Below are 20184 nucleotides of genomic sequence, written 5' to 3' on the forward strand. Positions count from 1 at the left end.
GTAAAGTTAAGTTAGGAGGAAGAGCAATTTAGATTTGATACTGATTATACGCAAATGATTTCAGGGTATACTTGATTTATGCGGCCATTTTCATTACCAGTATTATTTGGGATCCAGAACAAAACCCCAGACTGTAACAGAAGAAGAAGAATGTCTGTGAATGGGAGAGAGTTAGGCTCCAGCACACTGTGTATCAGCCATCTCCCATTGATCGTGCTAGTTATAGACTTAGAAATTGGGGGAGAGCTGGCATTGCAACCTCATCAGCCACAGAAGAAGAGGATCTGAAGTTTTGACCTGTCACTCACTGAGGAGACTTGAAGAACAGAAGCAACAGTAGTTATAAAATCCTGTGGTTATCTGTGATGTTGTGTGGGAAGTGCTGAGACTTAGCTCTTAGGCAGACTTAAAATGAAACAAAACGCTGTGAGTGCAATGAGAGAAGCATGTTTCTGATCAACATAAGGAAAACCATTTTGTGAGAGAGAGGCATTTCCCATAGAACCTGCAGCTTTTCAGTCTGTCGAGGAAGTGTTTGTAGGAAGGCCTGATACTAACAGACTCCAGCCGAGAAGGATGCTCCTCTAGCAGGCAGACCCTGGCAAGACAACCCATGTACAGACTACCTCCCCACTATCCGTTCATACGAGTCTGAGAAACAGACAAATGATTTCTGTACACACACAGCCTAGTGCAGTGTAATAGCTTACTTTGCTTGTGGAGCGCAACTACCCAGATGTTAAGTGGAATAAATCTCCCCCTTAGGAAGAATCTAGTCTTGTTTCTCCTAATGAAAAGGTGGGTGGTACTCTTTTTCCATATTTCACAAGGGCCATGTGGAAGCCCTGTCCTTTTGTTCTCTTTGTTCCTTGGCACTTCCTGTCCCTCTGTTCTCTATCATGTTACTTGGCATTTTCTGCCCCTGTGTTCTGTCTCTCAGCACTTCCTACCGATATGCTGATGTTTCATTGAGCCCATCCCACCTATGTGCTGTTGGTTTTGCCTTTACTTGGCCTGTGGCCTTCTCATTGCCCGCTCTTTCCTCATTGCTGGCCACATCACTGGTATTGTTTTCAACATCTGTGGTGTCTGCCTCTGCCTTTTCTCAAGAATTCTGAGCTCTTTCACAGCACTGACTCCATATTGTTGATCTTTGGTTTCTTTGTGCAAGCAACTGATATTTATTGAATGAGAGAAATATATGTAACCTATTGCTTGTTATAAGTGTTGGAGATGTGTAGTAATTTGGGGACTTGTAGAAGAGCCCACTGTATGCATTTCTTTCCGTTATTTTAGAGTCCTTGATATGGTTAGATTGTGCATGGGAAATAGAATGAGAGACAAGGTGCCTTTTCCCTTCTCACGTTTCCCTGGCTTGCCCCTCTTTCACACTTCCTCTTTCCCCACTGCTTCCCTTTATCTATTTTGGAAGCTTGTCTTCCTCTTTCTTCCTCTCCTCACCCCAGCTTCTTATATCTTTTGTCTTCCTATTATTGTTTTTTTTTAAACTCTGCACTTTCTTTTTCTATTTCTTACACTCACGACTTGGAAGGCTGTTTTTAGTATTGTGCCCTGTGCGTAGATGAGATTGGTGCATCCCTGCACTTAGATGGTTTCTGCACTTTTCTGCGTCTTAGTATTTCTCTTTCTAGTTATTCTGTACTTGTTTTAGTCTGTTGGTGTTGGCCATTGTTGGCTGGTTAGTATTAGAGTAACACAGATGCTGTTTGTGTTCCGTTTACTTTGTAGTTTTGGGTTCATCAAGGCGCTTTACCATTTTCCTGGGTATTGTATTAAACAAGCACTATAGGCGAGAAGTCTCTTTGAGGGCACCCCTCATTTCGTTCATGGGAGTCATGAGCTTGCTTCCTTTTGGCCTGTATTGTTACAAACTGTATCTCTGATCTACATGTTACTCTAAAAAGTGGGTCAAGGTGCTCAGGGGTTAGGATTTTCCACAAAGTTAGTAATATTATTTACTGCAACTCTAAAGCACCAGCTCATGTATAAGCCTCTAGCACATAATAGAAGCTTTCCAGGGAGGGCCTTATGTTTGCTTGAAACTACCTGAGAATCTTTGTTTGCTTTGCATGTGAAGAAGATTAATGTTCATGAACTTGAATAAATTTCATTTAATGGCTTGGCCTATAATTTATTCACTGTATGATAAATGACTGCTCTAAATTAATTTTGTTCTCTGAAGAATTTTTAGAGAAGCTTAGATTATTAATATTTTGATGTATGTATTTGCTGTTTTTTAACTTTTGATTTAATGAGCCATAGTTTTAACGATATCTTCCCTTCTGTCAGACCCTAGAGGTAGATTGAAGTTCACATATGTTATTTTGTCTGTAGTTGGCTAGTCTTGTATTTTCTTACTCTTAGATGATTCAAAATTCAGGGGAGGGTTTTGGTGATTTGACTGGGTCTCCCAGATTGTCTCTACTTTGTATGCTAATTTGGTTATTGCCCTTGATCTAAAAAGGAATGTATTCCTAAGTGTAGGAGAGACTTCAGATCTCAGCACTGCATGGTCTGTTTTTATCTATTGGCTCCACTCTTGGGCCCTAGAGGTGTGGGAGTAAATAGTTCTCATGAAGAGAACCTTGGAAACGGTGGTGCTGATCAGCCTTATGGAAACTGCATCCATCCTGTCTTGCAAGCTCAGCCCATCGTGTGTCTCTCTTCTCAGGCAGACTAACATGCTTTTCTTTAACCTGGTGGCATTGCTCTTTCTCCTAGTTCCAGGTCGGAGCACCTGATGTCACCCTCAGATGCTTATCTTCTCTTGCTGACGTGGAAGAACTCCACTGGTTTGTCCAATTGCTTATGTTAGCTTCTAGGTCCATAGGCCCTCTTCTGGAATTAATTAAATCCAAAGAGCAAGTAATTTGAAGCACTGTTATGTCCTATATTACCTTTATAAAAGTCACTTTAGGAGTCAGCTTTAAAGACACCTGCTTTAAGGAATTCCAGTGTTCTGGAGGAACATCTTCAGTTTACGTAGATGCAAAAGCCCAAGATCTTTAGCTATCATTGCAGGAAAATTGAGTAGAGTGACCGTATGTGGATCAAACAGCAGATGCCAGAGTCAAGAATGTCCATTGGTGAAAGCAAGGTATTTTCGGTTCTCATGAGAACAGGCTTTGGTTAGAAGCTGTTTTCTCTTGAAGAATGCATCTCCACAACCCTGTCATGCAGTGAGCGTGTGTGAAGGCTGAAGTAGTGAGAAGAGTTTGCTGACCTTTCCAGTTTCACATAAAGCATTTTGTATGTGCGTGCACAGGATTTTGTATCAGGCTTTTTGTATATGCACGTGCAGGACAGCTTTTCCCCCAATAAAGTGAGATAGGTCTGGACAAAGAAAGTGTTTTGTCACTTAGCAATTTCAGGAGAGTTATTTTAAAGGGTGGGTAGTTGTAATATGAGAAGCATTCCCTTCTGGAAAACCTTAGCTTCAAAAGTATACTTTAAAGCCCCAAACTGAAGTCACATAATACTCTTGAGCACCAAGTTCCCTGACTTCTCTTTATTGTGTTCTGCATCTATAATTTGTAAGTATTTATTGTGTAACAAGGTGACGAAGCTGTAGAAAGTATTTCAGTCAGTAGTGTCTTTACCGTTGGGTTTCTGATGTGACTAGATACAAGCATGGAAGTATGTTGTCAGCTTTGCTGTAAGTAGGGAAATACCGCCCATTTCAGCACTTAGTGTCTGGAGACAGCTGATAAGTAAGAAGTGGAGAATAAGGCTTAATTATTTTCAAATTAGGAAAAATTGATTATAATATAAGAGTTAGCATTAACATATACAGTGAATTCTCTCTTCCCTTCCCCTTCCCATCATTAATTTCCTTACATTAAACGTGCTTATTGATTTTTAAAGGCAATTACACCATTGTTATACAAAGAGCGATATTGGGAGATTACAAGCCATCAGTTAGTATCTCATAAAATGAAAGAAGCAAGATAGCCAGGACCTCAGCCCCACAGCTTTAGTAAACTGAAGGTGGGCTGCTAGCTGGGGTGAATGTGGATGTAGAACTTCTCAGACTCTCCCTAACAACATCTTGATAAACCATTCTAGACTTGTGACCTAATGTCTACCAGGTAAGTGTATTATTTTATGCTAATGTTTATGATAATAAGATTGTTATATTATCAGGACAGCAACCAGAAAACTTGGTTCCAGGAGTGGGATATTCATTTTCTATTATTGCTTTAAAAATTACCATGAATGCAGTAGCTTGAGAAAGTACCTTTTTATTATCTTAGGGTTCTGAAGAGGAGAAGTCCAGGTGTAACTCTGCTTTATCTCTCGCCAAGACAGGCTAGATCTAGGAGTTGGCAGGCCTGAGTTTGTTTTTTAAAATGTATATGTATTTGTGTATATGTGTGAACACTTACATGTAAATGTGTGTCCCATGTGAGTGCATGTTGCCTGCAAGAGCTGAAAGAGGCTATTGGATCCGGTGGAGCTGGAGTTACATATGGTTGTGAGCTGGTCCTGTGGGTGCTGGGAATGAACCTGTGCTTTCTTTAAGCACAGCGCCTTCTCTAGCAAGTCATTTCTCCATCCCCAGGCCTGGGTTCTTTCTGGAGCTGGTGACTGTCTGCTTCCAAGCTTGTTCAATCTGGCTGCATTTTGTTTCCTTGGACCAGTGGTTCTCAATCTGTGGGTTGTGATCCCATTTGGGGGAATTGAATGACCCTTTCACAGAGGTCACCTAAGACCTTCTGAAAACATAGATATTCACATTATGATTCAACAGTTATGAATTAGCATTGAAATTGCAATTATGAAGTAGCAATGAAAATAATTATATGGTTGGGGTCACTAGAACATGAACAACTGTATTAAAGGGTTACAGCTTTAGGAAGGTTGAGTCTCTAAGGCTGAGGTCCTCACTTCATTGCTGGCTACTGGCCAGAGTCATCTTTTAATGTTTAGTTCCCTTAATGAAAATTTTCAAACTACCTCTGGGATTTTGTGTCTCAGCTTTGGAGAAACTCCCTTATGTTGAATCCTTCCTATGTTCGCACTCTAACTTTACTCCTTATGAGAAAGTGAGCATTCTACAGTTTAACAAACAAATAAAAACAAAAATAAACCCTTAATTATTCTGTGTTCCTTTCCATAACATAACATGCCCTTGGAAAGAATCCCTTTTCTCCTTACACGTCAGCTAGTCTCAGATACTGGCAGCTATGCAGGGGTGGGCATTATTAAAAATTATTAATAGCACTCTCTTCACTAGTTGGCAGCAGGTGGCAGAGTGGCACACATACTAAGGTAGTGTAACAAAGATAGTGGCTCATAATTGGATGGGCATGCTTCAATCTCTGGCTCCAGGAATACCTTTGAAGGGTTTTTGTTTTTGTTTTTGTTTTTCCCCCAAGATATTCATTCAGTTTGTCCCTCAGTTTTCAGAGCACCTGCCCTTATAGAACAATTTTGAGAACTAAAAGGATTCTGTTTTATACTGTGTTACTATGTGCTTGGCACGTAATAAACACTCCATAACTATTAATTGTTATTGCCATTATTTGTTCTTCAAAGCAGAATTCTTTCCTGCCATGTCTCAGTTCTCATGTAATGAACTTGACTGTTGAATCCAAAGCACATGTTCAGTAAAAACAACAAATTTTAAACAAAAGGAGTTTTCATCACTGTGGAATCCTGTTCTTGAGCATCTGTCTGGTTCATGCATTCTCCTGCCACAGGTGGACCCTTGTGCTCTTACATGCCTGGGGCCAGGGGTGTGTGTGGCTGAGTTTATGCTGGAAATGAAGTCGAAGGAAGGGAGGGAGACCTGAGGTGAGAAGGCAAGTCAGCCTGTGAAGAAAACAGAGGGTGGTATGAGAGACTGGACAGTTATGAAAGTATTGTTAAGAGTATGTTTGAGAATATGTTTAAGTCAATGTGGAAAGAAAAAAAGAGTTACGAAAAGGCAATTTATTGAAACATACCTCCAAAACAAAAACTTTTTTTTTTTTTTTTTTTTTTTTTTTTTTTTTTTTGCCAAAAAGTGCTGAAGGTGGAAATCCTGGTGGATGTGAGGTGGGTCAGACTGGAGTAGTCTGACCTTGGAAGTCTTGTTGGTTTGTCTTGGTCAAGAAAATGTGAGAGAACTTCTTAGCATGACTCCCGGGACCCAAGTCTCACTGTTATTTACGTAAGATTCTTTACAGTGTGTCAGAACAATGTATTGGCAGACCTTAAGAGAAAGATGCAGATGGAGTCTAGAGAAACACAATGTCAGTTTTCATCTGCCATGCTTCTGTGGTGTCACCAGCAGTGAAAATGGAAGCCATACCTGTACCATGTTTCTATGTCAAGAAACCAAGTGTAGGTTTTACTGGGTGTGTAGTCACCTTTGGGGGCCTTTCACAATGTCCTCTCTGCTCTGGGATTTATGTTTCTCTTCGCTTCAGCACATGAACTGTTTGCATTTTATTGCCAGATGTATTACATGTTTCTAATGATTGCAATTCATATGTATTCAACTTTATATTTCCCAGAACAATATTTTACAGGCTCAAACAAGGTTTCATATTTCCTTAATAATACTCAAAATGCTAATTAAGTAAAAGAACCATGTTTAAAATTTTCTTCTAAAGCTTTTCCTGGCACATCTTAAAGTTACCGATGTTAGCTTCAATGAACTCAGTACTAATAAGGGATACAACTTTTCTAGTATTTTAGCATATAATTATGATTATAATAATGGGTAATTGGGGCATAGGTACATTCATTTCTAAGGTCATAATGCATTTTCTAGAACTGACACACAGTAAGAATCAGTATACCATAGCTCTAACTGCCTCCCTTCCGCTCCTGCCGTCCAAACCTGTACCTTGCTTCTGCATCTGTGCTGCTACTCGTGGGGTGCCACCATGCCCAGCTGGACCTGTCTTATAAAGGAGTCTGTTCAGTCAAGATCACAACAGGGTGCTGAGCTACAGTGTAAGCTCATACTCCTGTTTCCTGAACACCTCACTTTCTGCACTGACACTGTTTTGGTGTTTAGAAGCACCCAAACCTTGGAATCTTTTGAAAAACCATGAAGGGAAACACGCTCTGTGCTTGGAAACTATAAATCATCAGCTTGCTTGTGACAGTGCTCATCGTCTCCGGGTGTTTTGGTCTTTTGGTTTAAATTTGATAACTGAGATGTCAGATTTCACTCCATAATCTCTTGCTTTTCAGTACTTGTAAAGTATCTTGACATTGGACTAATTAAGCTCTGAAGGCAGGGCATATGGTTTCCTTCAGCTAAAAAGTTGCAGAGAAGTGCTTGAAATTTAAATCAAAAGACGACATTTTATACATTAAAGGCATGCGTGCTGTCAGTCTTAGCATTCTGAACCACTGTTCTGAAAAGTCTTGCTAATTATACACGTCTTCTCTGGGAAGTCGTGAGCTGACTTAAGGACATAATGATGAATCAATTGTTTTAGAGGTTTTTTTTTTCTTCTCTTTGAGACAGGCTTTCTCTGTAGCACTGGATCTGATCCTGTCCTGGAACTAGCTCTTGTAGACCAGGCTGGCCTTGAACTCACAGTGATCTGCCTGCCACTGCCTCCCGAGTGCTGGGATTAAAGGCCTGTGCCACCACCGCCTAGCCAGATTCTTACTTTTCTACTCACCTGTGAAGATTTTCACTAACTGAGCTGAATTTTTGTGTGTTTGTCTTCCTCTGGGATAAGCTGATTTAGAAGATGAAGTGAGTTGTGGCTTTCCTTTGCTGGTCTTAGATCTGAAAGAAAGTGCATACCTGTGGTAGCAAATATGGACATATTTTTTTTCTTCCTCTTGGACACTTGAAAAGCAAAATCATTTTTTGATTTTGATCCTGAGCAGGATCTGGAAACAGTAGTATTGCCATTTGGGTGCAGTCTTCAGTGATGGAGGAGCCAGGCACGGAGAGATGTGAAACAGCCTGATTTTGTCTTCTACTTTTCACAGGGTGTCTTTCCCTTTGACTTTAGGCAACTCCTTTGTGTTGCTAGTGTAGGAAAGCTGGATAAATCTTGAACTGAGATGATTTCAATATGAAATGTTGACGTCATTATGGGCCTGCTTTCTAGAAGACTGTCTTAAGTGGGGCAGTAATAAGTTGTTTCACTTCCTTGAAATTTTAAGTAAAAGGCTTTGGGAGACTAGTTTTTTGCTTTGGCTGCAAAGCGTACAAGCTGTTGGGATGTGGAATAAGAAGTGTTTTTAGTTTTCTTTGTTAGATGTCAAAAATGTTGAATATATAACCTCAGGGCTCATTATCAAATTAAGACAGTTAAATGGATGCTTTAATAGTAGCTATCTGCCTAGGGTGTCTTGACTGCCTTATGGTGAAAGAGCAAGGGTGTCTCCTTCAGAAGGTGTGTCGTCAAGTGAACTGTGACAAGGGCGGGAAGCTGCAGTCTTATGAGCAGGTAATGCAACAGTGTGACAAGGGCAGGAAGATGCAGTCTTATGAGCAGGTAATGCAACAGTGTGACAAGGGCAGGAAGATGCAGTCTTATGAGCAAGTAATGCAACAGTGTGACAAGGGCAGGAAGCTGCAGTCTTATGAGCAGGTAATGCAACAGTATGACAAGGGCAGGAAGATGCAGTCTTATGAGCAGGTAATGCAACAGTGTGACAAGGGCAGGAAGATGCAGTCTTATGAGCAGGTAATGCAACAGTGTGGCAAGGGCAGGAAGATGCAGTCTTATGAGCAGGTAATGCAACAGTGTGGCAAGGGCAGGAAGCTGCAGTCTTGTGAGCAGGTAATGCAACACTGTGACAGCGGCAGGAAGACTGTGACAGTCTTAGGAATAGGTAATGCAGTGGTTTCACAGGAACTGCAAACTGCAGGGCAACGCACAGCTCAGTAATGGGCCAAGAAGGGATGCTTAACAGTCTGTGAGTGCAGGTAATTGCAATAAGATGGGCATTGACTCTGCTACCAAACAAAGGGAGGTTTTCAAATAGAAAGATTTGGGCAGTGTACAGTAATTTCTCACCATTATTTTTGTTATGAGATTATAAGTAACAGTAAATATAAATTGTTTTATTAAAAATAATACATTTCAGAAGAATTTCAATAAAAAGTTGTGTATTTCTCTTAAGATGGAATATTGTATAAGGATAATGAAAGCAGGTTGTTAATACTAAGTGGGTTAATTTCTTTTTCTACCTTTGTGATAAAATGCCCTAACAGAAGCAAGTTAATGAGGCAGGGCCTTTGTTTGGCTCCCAGTTATTGTATAGTCCATTATGGCTGGCAAGAAGTTGCTGGTCACGTGGCATCCACAGTCAGGAACAGAGAGTGATGGATGCTGCTCAGGTTTCTTTCTCCACTTCTACAGTTCAGGATCCCAGCCCAGGGAATGGTACCACCATTCCCTCACTGCAGTTAATGTAATCAATATAATTTTTGATAGTCATGCCCAGAAGCAGTCTTTCAGATAATTATAGATTCTATCAAGTTGATGGTTAATATTAATCATTATATTGACTGAAAATAGTTGGAGCCTAGGGTCCCGAGACAAAACTGGAATAAAAAGAACAGTCCTACTCCTTAAATGTGCGTATTATAGTAAACCTGAGAAAGTTTTGTGAATGTCTATCCCCTTTGCATTGAGTTCAAATGTCAAGCACATCTGATCACGTTATAAAATACAGAGTAATGGATGTATTACTGAGGGCCCTGTGACTACGTCCCTGACTAGGCCCCCCTTCAAGCTGAGATGGCATTGACAAGCACATGTTCTCATGTTCTTTTACTCATTGATAGGGTGTTTGGATTTTAGCAATAGTTAGGATTTTAAATTATAGTTTCTTTAAGAAAATATTATTTTTCATCTATGAAAAATAATATTGACTACTTGCTGTGAGTTATTTGGGTATTTGAAATATAAACATTTTAAAACTGTAGTTATGATGGTTCCTGAAGGGAAAGATTTTATGCCACATATCTACAATTGTTACTGTGTTAAATGAAACTTCTCTTTAAGTGGTAGGTATACAGTGTGTTTTAAATCCAGCAGAACATTATTGCTGCTGGTTATTTATTTATTTATTTGTATTCTCCTTGGGTCAGTGAGACTTGAAGCAGGGAGGCGGAACAAATTTCAGTACCAGTTTTTTTTTGTTAGAATTATAACTAATTCTCACAATTGTGACCTAAATATTCAAGAGACACACAAGGCTTTTAGCAGTTAAAATACTGAAAATTAAATTTCTGCTTTCCAGCGATCATTGCAAATCTCTTTAGAGATACTGTAAGGATTATTGAAAATTGTTTGGCTTTGGAAAGAAACAGCTCTTTGAGCAACGGCAGATATCAGGCAATAGGAACAGGCTAGCTGATTTTTTTTTCCTTCTGTACAATATATGTGAGAATCTTGAAAATTCATCCTTTTTTTTGCCATCATCCAACAGATGAGTTTTAAACAGATTTTTGGGTGGAAATTATTGCACGTACCCTGTGGGGACTGTGTGGGTGACTTCTTGATTTGTATGTTTGTGGGTGACTTGTCATTTGCCAGTTGATCTCAATGTTGATCACTTTTCAGGTGTGCTTATCACATCCTCTTCAGCCTTTCTACTCTTCCTTCATTTTCAAAACTCAGAGTTTTCTGCTGCTTTTGCTTGCTGCTCTGTTTGGAAATCATTCTCCAGGTCCTTCTCCCCTTTAGAGCACTTGAGTTAGAGCCACCTCATCAAAGATGCTTACCTGGCCTTTCCTCTATGACTTACTTTTCTAGAGTCTGCTTGATTTTTCTTCATGGTCTTCATAGTAACATGAAGTTTCATTCTATCTTTGTTTACTCTGAAATGTTGTGACCTCAGAGACTTAGTCTGTTTTGTTTGTAGAAACATTCTCAGTCCTGGACAATACAGGACTCAGCAGCAGTTTGTTGGACGAGTAAATGTGCAGATGTGCCATGAAAAATGCATGCGCCATGCACTTGGTATCCTTGGATGTTTCTCTTACCTCATTTGTATTTCTAGTGCTTTTCTAGATTTTACATTTGTGTTATGTGAGTTGAATGCCATTTATTTTTGTATATCCTCTGCTGGATTAAAATATTTATTTTAGGTGTACATCCTTTGCTGGATTAAAATATTTATTTTATTTTAGGGGTATGGTTATTTTGCTTACATTATGTCTATGTATCACTTGTGTCCAGTACCCAAAGAGGCTAGAAGAGGGTATCACACCTGTACAGGGTGAGTTACAGGGGGTTGTTAGCCACTATGTGGGTGCTGAGAATTGGATCTTCATTCTCTGTATGAACAACAAATCTCTGAAATCTTTCCATCTCTTTTCTGCTGGATTTCAGCTATACATATACACAAGGGGAGGTTGCTGCTTATATGTTGTTAAAGAGGGCCAGCGTAACCAATAATGGAGGATGGAGACAGTAGATTCCAAGCGTCTTGAGTTCAAGAGCATTCAATGGACTGATTCATTCCTCCCCCTCTCTTGCCCCTTCCTTCCTTCTTTCCTTCCTTCTTTCCTTCCTTCTTTCCTTCCTTCCTTCCTTCCTTCCTTCCTTCCTTCCTTCCTTCCTTCCTTCCTTCCTTCCTTCTGTTACTTCTTTCCCTGTTAAAATATTATGTTTGACCCGAAAAATTTATGGCTAGAGACTAAGTAAAATGCAATAAATAAAAAAATGTTATTCCAGGAAATTCATGACTACATTGTTTAAAAGACAAAATGGAGTCTGTTTTCTTTATCACCTAGAAAGGCCCGTGTCCCGTGAGCTGTCACACCTCCTAGTTGCATAAGTCAGTTCCCCCTTCTTCAGATAATTCTCTAAACAGATGGAAAGAGAATTGAAAGAGATTGCCCCGACTCCACTCATCTCACTTGGGAGGTAGTGCTGCGCTCTTCCATGGAGACACGAGATGGATTGTGTTATGATTGTCTCCTGAACGACTGTGATTGTCACGTGTATATTCAAATACACCTGCAAAAAAGGACACAGAAAACATGATATGTCTTGAGATTTGAGAACAGTTGTGAGTCATGTAGACATCTGCCAAATTAAATAGTAAGCTCTTTTTATACATATGTTTAAGTCATGAGTACTGTTAGTTTAAACTTATTCAATGCTTATCAATAAAAAGATGTATACTTCAGAAAAATATGTAGTATTCCACCCTTGGTAAATTTAGTATGATTAATATGAATTTTTTTGTTTGTTTTGTTTTAGGTTCGTGGGAGCAAGGGAGAAGTTCTGTATATTTTGGATGCTACCAACCCAAGACACTCCAACTGGCTTCGCTTTGTTCATGAGGCACCGTCTCAGGAGCGGAAGAACCTGGCTGCCATTCAAGTGAGCTTGTTGGCTATGTATTTGGTACAGTGCACCATGAGAGTAATGAATTGATTTATGGCTCTACTCTGTGTCGTCAACTTATTTCTCCATGATCAACTTTAAATAACAGTACTTAAATCTTAAAACAGAGAAAATTATCATAATCTTCATATGTAGGAAAAAGCAACTGAACTGTCAGCTAAAACCAGATCACTGGCTTTATGGGAATTCTTGGGGGGAATGAATTACATGGTTTGATACTGTGCTTGGCAGAGCTTGCCTTCAAATACTTTTATTTTCTTAAGTGATTTTTTTTTTTTTTGATAGCACTTTGGTTTGCTAGCTGTTCTGGCTCATTGTATTCTGCCATTGATTATTCTTTGAGAAAGGCCTCCTGGAGACCTTGCTCATGTGTGCTTCCCCACAGTCCAACTGAGGCTCATGGGAATTGACTGTTTTTGAGACTCTTTCAGATAAACAGATCCAGTGGGATACATTTGAGTATCTCTCTGTGCAGATCTTTTAGAAACATTTGGCTCATGAAATAGTAGACCCTGGCAAATCCTAAATCTGCAGAGTGGATGTCTCAATTTGAATCCAAGAACCTCAAGCTCCTGTACAGCCAGGAAGGCTGCTTTGAACAAGCTGAAGACATGGTGTTTCTCTTATGGTGACCAAGCAGTGTGGCAGCATTGTGTTCTCTTCAGACTTTCAGCTAATTAGATGAAGCCCACTCATATTGTAATAGTCAGTATTCCTTACTTAAGCCCACTGATTCAATTTTTACTCTCATCTGAAACTGTTTTCAAAAAACACACAGTGTATGGTTTGATCAGCTGTCTACCACTACATGCCCAGTTAGGCCGACCCATAAAAACAATTCAACAAGTAGGACTACATCTTGCTGAATTCTGTTTCATTGTATAACAGTATACTGCCACACAAAACATTTGGTGCCTGTACAGACTCTGAGGTGAATTTAGCAATTGTGCAATGGCAATACAGGCAAAAGGAAAAGAAGCAAGTATAGAGTGAGCCTGTAAATAAAAGACCAGTCAGAAAAACCAAGAGAACATGGGGTGATGATAAACTGACTCATCCCGTGTAAAGTTTCCTTTCCTGACTCTGAACTGCAGAAGTCAAGAAGCCGTGGCTGACAGAAATAAGAAGGGAAGGAACATAACCGGGCAAACTGTCTATACTCTCTATGTGTGACATTTGCTTATAGAAATTTATTGATTAGTGCACTGATTATGCTTTATCCTAAACCAGCTGTGGTGAGGGGAAAATCCACAGCACTAAGTTTAATTTCATGAAAAAAATATAGTCATCTGGTGTTCAATTTCCTATCCTCAGCTGAACAATTTCTCCTTTAATATTAAGGTTAGGAAAACTGTATTTCCCTGTATAGACACATAGAGTTGACTCTGATAGGGTCCCAAATGAGAGTGTCTCAGACATTCAGTGACCACTTTCCTTTCCCCATGGCAGCTGTATCCCTTTCCTTGAGAGAGTTTAGGAGTCTGTGGAAAGAAAATGGTTGCCGTTGTGGTCTGATGACTTGAGAAGGGCATCAAGGTAAGGGCAGGATTAGAATATGACAAGAGCTTTTGCGAAATTTCATTGATTTAATTAGGGTCTAAATCTGTTCAGAGGCCACTGCAAGGATATTGTTGCAGAAGCAAAGACACTAGCTTGTTTTCTTTTAATGTTGCTTTGCCCTTTCTTAATGGGAGTGGGTGCACCATTACTTAATTTTGTCATGGTATATTATACATAGGAACCTTATTAGCTCCCTTGAGGTAACAGCTTTCTCACTTGAACAGTAGCTGTCGTAACAGACTGTTGAGGCTTCAAAATCACATTTGAGTAAGGGTCAAAGAGCATAATAGTTAGGTCTCATGACTGAAAACAAAGCCAGACTTCTAATTGGCAAGAATGCTCTCCTGAGAGTTGCATTCCAGTAACTCTGAGTGGGTAAGACCTGAGCATAATGTTTCCTGCATTACATTATGAATCACTTGCATTTCAAATTGCATCTGAAATTTGGGGTACTCAGGAAATTTTTTATTTGAGCTGTATGCCCTAGGGGTGGAATAAATGAGAAACATTTGTAGCTATGTGGCTTGCTTGGTGGAAAACGTCAATACTTGGTCCAATTTTTTTGGACAAGGGATTAAGAATTTCAGGTCTGTTTTGGCAGATGATTGGAACTCCTTCATGGAAGCTCAATTATATTTGTAGGTTTGTGATTTATTTGATTTTTGGAAATTTGCTTTGGAAATGATGATTAAATATCTAAATTGCCGAAGAAAGATCTAGGGAACAAATGTTTCTTCCTATGTGGACCCTTTACAGAGTAATCAGTTGAATTGTGTATTGGACTAAATTTCCAATTTTTGCTAGAAAGTTCTGAATATGAAAGATATGTCTATAAGTGATGCAGAAACCCTCTTAAACATCTGAAGAGCGGTGACGCTTCTCAGAGTTACTTTTGTGCCTCTAAATGAATACGTGTGTATAGTATTTGATAAAGTATGGTAAGTCAGTGTTTTATAGGCTTATAAAAACCTCTGTTCTGATTTTTAAATAGAGAACCATTTAGTTAAAATTACTCAGCTAAAATAGTGAGTTACGCTACTTGGAAAAGAAACTGAATTCTTTGTATTTTCCAAGGTACCATACTTCATGCTCCTCTGTACCCCATCTCCAGACTTGTCTTCCCTAGGTCCTTTGCTGTATGTACGTGGTTGGCATGTATGAAAAAGTGACTTGGTGTTTATGGGAATCTTGGCACATGAAGGGTGTCTTTGGGTCCTCATTGATATCATGAAGAAGACTGGGTATGAAGATATTCTAAATGATGAAGAATTAGAGTGAGACCTCAAGGAGCAACAGAGATTCCCTCTACTTCTGGCCTCAGTTTAGCATTCTTGCACCACATGCTCCACTATCACACAGATTGCCTCCCTTGGAGCTGTGCACAGCTGCGGAGTCTGCAGATTAGGTCAGGGTAGGGATGCTCATCGGGGGAGGATGCAGGGAGTTAGGAATTAACCACATGTAAACCACTTGTCTGAAAAATAGTACTTTACATCTGTACCCTATAGAGATTTGTCCCCAAAATCAAAATTCTTCCTGAGAAAATGTCACTTTAAACCAAGATATTACTGGTATTTGACATAAACTTTAACTCAAAGATTGAAAAAGAAAAATTGGGAAATTTGTCCTTTATAAGTCATTTGTAGACTTACATTTTTCATCCTCATATACTTGAGAATAGTCTATACTGTACATTTGTTTGCATGTGAAACTGTGCGACTTACCTGTTTGTAACATGCTTATCTTAAATGGAATAGTTTGAAACAGTGAGCAAGTATCCTTTTACCTGTTCCTGAGGGGAGAACTCAGGAACAGCTTAGTTGGACTTTGGTGAGTTTACAGTTAGGCAGGCAGACAGAGAAGTCTTAACTGAAGTACTGAAGACTGCTTTAGGACTGGAGAATGCACTTCTACCCTCTCCCACATGGCTGTTAGCAAGATAAACGTTTACTTTATGAGAGAATGGGGTAAGATTAATGGTAAAAACAGCTGCTTGACATAGAATCAGAAAAAGTATGGAATACAAAAAAGTTTGGGTAATGTTAAGAAACATGGTTGAAGAGAATGGGAGGAGATGAGGGAGGGGAAACTGGTTGGTATCTAAAATAAATAAAACAACCTTATGAAAAAAATAAATGTGTTTGAAAGTAATAGAACACCAGCTTTTTTGTTTGAAGGGTTGCTTGAAGCTTAGGTTTCTGCCCTGTGCTGGCCAATCAGGTTACTTTTTCAACCATCTGGTAGTTAACTGAGCACATGCGGAATGCTGAGCCCTGTCCTGAGGACTGGAGGTACCATAACAATCTAGCTCCTGTATTCATTGCAGAAAATAGACTCTTTAAAACTCTGCTCCTGTTCATATGAGTTGGTTGGATTTAAGCTTCTTTTTTAATTTTTTTATTTTTACCAATTACAGTTCATTTTATTTTTTTAATTAATTAATTAATTAATTAATTAATTAATTAAAAATTTCCACCTCCTCCCTGCCTCCCTTTTCCCTCCCCCTCCCCCCCTTCCCCTTCCTTACTAGTTTTAAGAGCAGTCAGGGTTCCCTGCCCCATGGGAAGTCCATCTTTTGGATTCTTGTACAGATTAAATCCTTACAGTAGCATCTTGAAGAAACTTGAGCCTTGTTAAGGTGACAGGTGGCAGGCAGGCATTGCATGCTACAATCCCCATGGAATAAACTGGGGAAAGTTGGATGGATAACACTATCAGAAGAGGTTGGAGACAGCTGAGAATCTCTAGGTGATAGAAGGGTGAAATAGAAACAGAATATGGAAAAAATAGCTCAGGGGCTATCCTTCAAGTACTGCTGAGTCTGGGGAGTCTCTGTTACAGTGAGAGGGAGTTACCAGAGCCATGCCTGAGACACAAAGTCTCAGAAACTTTGCACTTTACCCTGAGCAGCAGACTTTTAAGGAAAAGAGGGATGAAGGCAAAAGAAAGGGAGGAAGACCAGAAAAACATGGTCTTCTTGTAAGAGCCAGAGGAGAGAGTTTGCTGGGAGATAGTGTCTCCTAGCAATGTTAGAAGCTTCACCCATAAAATCTTACCAACATGACCAACCAATGGGAGCCGAATAATGATGACACCAATGAACATGCTACAAGAGATAAAGAAAAGCCCATGGGGCCTCAGTCCTACCTATTCAGTCAACTACAGGCAACTGAGGAAATCTGGGAATGGGAGAGGAAGTCTTCCCCAGGGAGTGCGCACTAGCTGGTTTTCCAGTGCCAAATGATCAGTTCTGAAAACATACATCCAAGTATAATTATAATGTTATAAATGTACTCCACGTAGTCTATGTCACATGTGCACACTTATACACACACACACACACACACACACACACACACACACACACACACCTCAGTCTTCTGTACAACCAGTGGCTCCTCCTCATCAAGGTTGTTTTGAAAGTATAACCTCCAAAAGATTGAACTGTTAATTCCAGTACCCCACTGATTAACCAGTCATTGCAACCCGACCTAACTCAGAAAGCTCTGACACAGATACTAAAGTCATAAAAGTTTGCTGTGAAGTAATACGGTGGTTACAATCATGTATAACAAATGAAATAAAGGAATATTTGTATTTGAGAGTCAGTGAACCTTGCGTTAGATACAGCAGGATACGGTTTCTACTATTATAAGGTTTAAGAGTTGTGGTTGAAATGAAAGAGAAAGTCTACAAATTCTTATCTGTTACTAAATGTAATGACAAGAGGCATTTGCTGTAGATGCATCCAAGCTAAAAAGCCCAACAAGCCCACTTATCAGAGAGGAAATTAAACTAATAGTCATATATGTGCTCGTGTAAGTGTGAATGTGTACTGACACTAGCGTTCAGGCTCTCCAATTAAGGTTGCTTTTTTCTTGCTGGTGGGCAACATCCATTTTTTATGAACACACACAAAGGAAGAGAGGTCTTTGTTGTATTTTTCAAAATTGGAGGTACATTTCATGGTGAGTTTTGGATCATTGTTTGAGGTTGTCACTGAGATAGTAAGAAAATGTACATGGAGTAATTGAATGAATTTACTAACTGAATACTAGAATTAGGTATATTTTCTGCTTTGTCAATAGATGTTGGGATTTTTAGGGAAGTTTCTATTCAGAGAAAATGACCACTCCATTATATGTGTAGCTTCTCAGAAAGTGATCCAAGATAAAACAGGAAGGCCTACATTTCATCAGTGTATTACAAAGTATTCGAAAGACTCTTTGTGATTCATTTTACCCAATACATATTCTAAGGGCTCTGCAGTCTACTGATTCACAAATCCGAGCGATAGGAGTGGCCTTAGAATGCTGATCTGGTCATCTTGATTATCTTTGTCATCAGTTGAACTCTGACATGATTTAAAAATCATGCTTAGCAACAGAGCAATGCAACAGAGCAATGGACAAAGAGGCTCCTATGTAGTGTGGGGTTGGCTGTAGAGGTTTGTGACACTGGGAAAGTGCGGAGTCCGGGAAAGAGTGTGTGTATAAGAGTTGAGCATGAACTTCTTTTTCACCGGGAGCTTTGCAGTTGATGTTCATAGACAGCTTGACAGTGGCTATGTCTGTCGTTTGATTGATTTGTACTACAGCCATGCACACTGTCTTATGTTTAATTAATTGGGCATTTGTCTGACTGACATGCCTATGGCTTCTCCAGCTGGCTTGAGATGATCATATTTAACATCCTGGCATGAACAAAGATGATAGCAGTAATGTATTCTGGCTTCTTTCCCGGATGCCAGGTGAGGTCCTTGAGGTGGGTCTTTCCACATTTTCTATGGTATCATCTTTCCATTCAGAGGCAAACACAGAAAGTGGTTGTCATGTTTACTGATGGTTATTCCAGTTCTTCCCCAGTTGGACTGTGAGAACTTCCCCCAACTCCATTCAGTTCCCATTTCTCTATTTTGGAATATAATACAATTTCATAGATCTTACATTTTCCTTTATATTTTAAAATTGTATATTATTAAGTATATTTTCATTTATAGTGATATCTTTTTTATACTGTGTTTCAGCTCATAAAAATACTAATGTCATGCATATAATGTTGACATCGAATCATTCTTTGAAACACTTTGCTCCTTAATATAGGGTTTAGCTCATTATTAAAACCTATATGGTACTCTCAGAAAGTCCGTTGGTAAGTGTAACCAAAGCAGAGAATCACATAGAAGTGATTTTTCTTAAATTATGATCCATCAAATTATTGTAAAGCCTTACCACATTCATCAGTTTTTTTTGCTTCAGTGCATCCCAAGATCAAATTCATCTCTCTATGTTATTGTTGAAAACAAATGAACAAAAATCTTCTACTAGATTGGTGAACAAACCTAAAGCTCGCTATATGATGCTCAAATGGCAGAACAACGCTAGAACCCTTAGTCTGCCGATTTCTTTCTGTGCAATATCTGCCAGTTCCAGAAATTCCACACTTTATTATACTTTTGCTATTTTTTTTAAATCCCAGAAATAGTAATGCTCTTTGTTTAAAGCCAGGAGAGAGTTTTCATAGCCAATTCTTTTAAATCTAGTGTTGGATTGAAATCTTAGGCATGATGGGGCTGGAGTTGTTGCTCATTTGGCAAAGTGAGTTCCTGAAACCCTTAAGGCCCTGGCTTCTTCCCTCAGTGCTGTGTAAATTAGACGTAGTGGAACAGGCTTATAATCCTAGGATTTAGGAGATGGAGGAAGGAAGACCAGAATTCAAGCTCATCCCCGGTAATATAGAAAATGTGAGGGCATTTTAGACTACCTATGTGAGACCCTGTCAGGTATGGCAATTCCTAGGGATGTTGGAAGAATTGAACTTAGTAGCTAGGTTACCCCAGTTTATAATATTTAAACTTATTAGATGAAGTAATTGATTTCCACCAAGTCATATTCTTGTGGTACATACCCCGTCACATTGGGTTTAATGATAAAGATGTCACTGATGCTAAGAACTAGTTAATGGAAATGTGTATGTGATAGGCGTGGTGCTTTCCATTTTGCATGTATCATGTGCTTTAATCCTAATAGTTTTTCCCAAATGCTGGTACTACTCAAGCTCAGGTGTGGGAGTGTGGGGAAGAAGACTTTGTTATGTGTACTGTGACATCCACTCTTATTATTTCAATTCTTCCGATGGAAAGATGGGGTATACTTATAGTCAGGTTTTATCTGGAAGACTTAGTGGAATTCTTGTACGTTTTAGAGCCATGTTTTACATAAGCTTTCAATTCTTTATTTTCAAAAGGCCCGGGGCACCTACAAGGCACATG

The 20184-nt window shown here is 39.4% G+C and overlaps 1 protein-coding gene across 2 annotated transcripts in view; it reads left to right on the plus strand.

Annotated features, from left to right (window-relative positions):
• Prdm5 (PR/SET domain 5) overlaps positions 1 to 20184 on the plus strand; it is a 172032-nt gene that overhangs the window by 34915 nt on the left and 116933 nt on the right. For both annotated transcript variants that reach the window (XM_085690892.2, XM_085690890.2), the window contains exon 3: positions 12207 to 12329. In XM_085690892.2, the coding sequence (XP_085547018.2) occupies positions 12207 to 12329 (123 nt within the window). The remainder of the gene's footprint in view (positions 1 to 12206; positions 12330 to 20184) is intronic.

This window comes from Myodes glareolus, chromosome 6 (genome assembly GCF_982192425.1).
Source record: "Myodes glareolus chromosome 6, mMyoGla1.1, whole genome shotgun sequence".
Classification (NCBI taxonomy): domain Eukaryota; kingdom Metazoa; phylum Chordata; class Mammalia; order Rodentia; family Cricetidae; genus Myodes; species Myodes glareolus.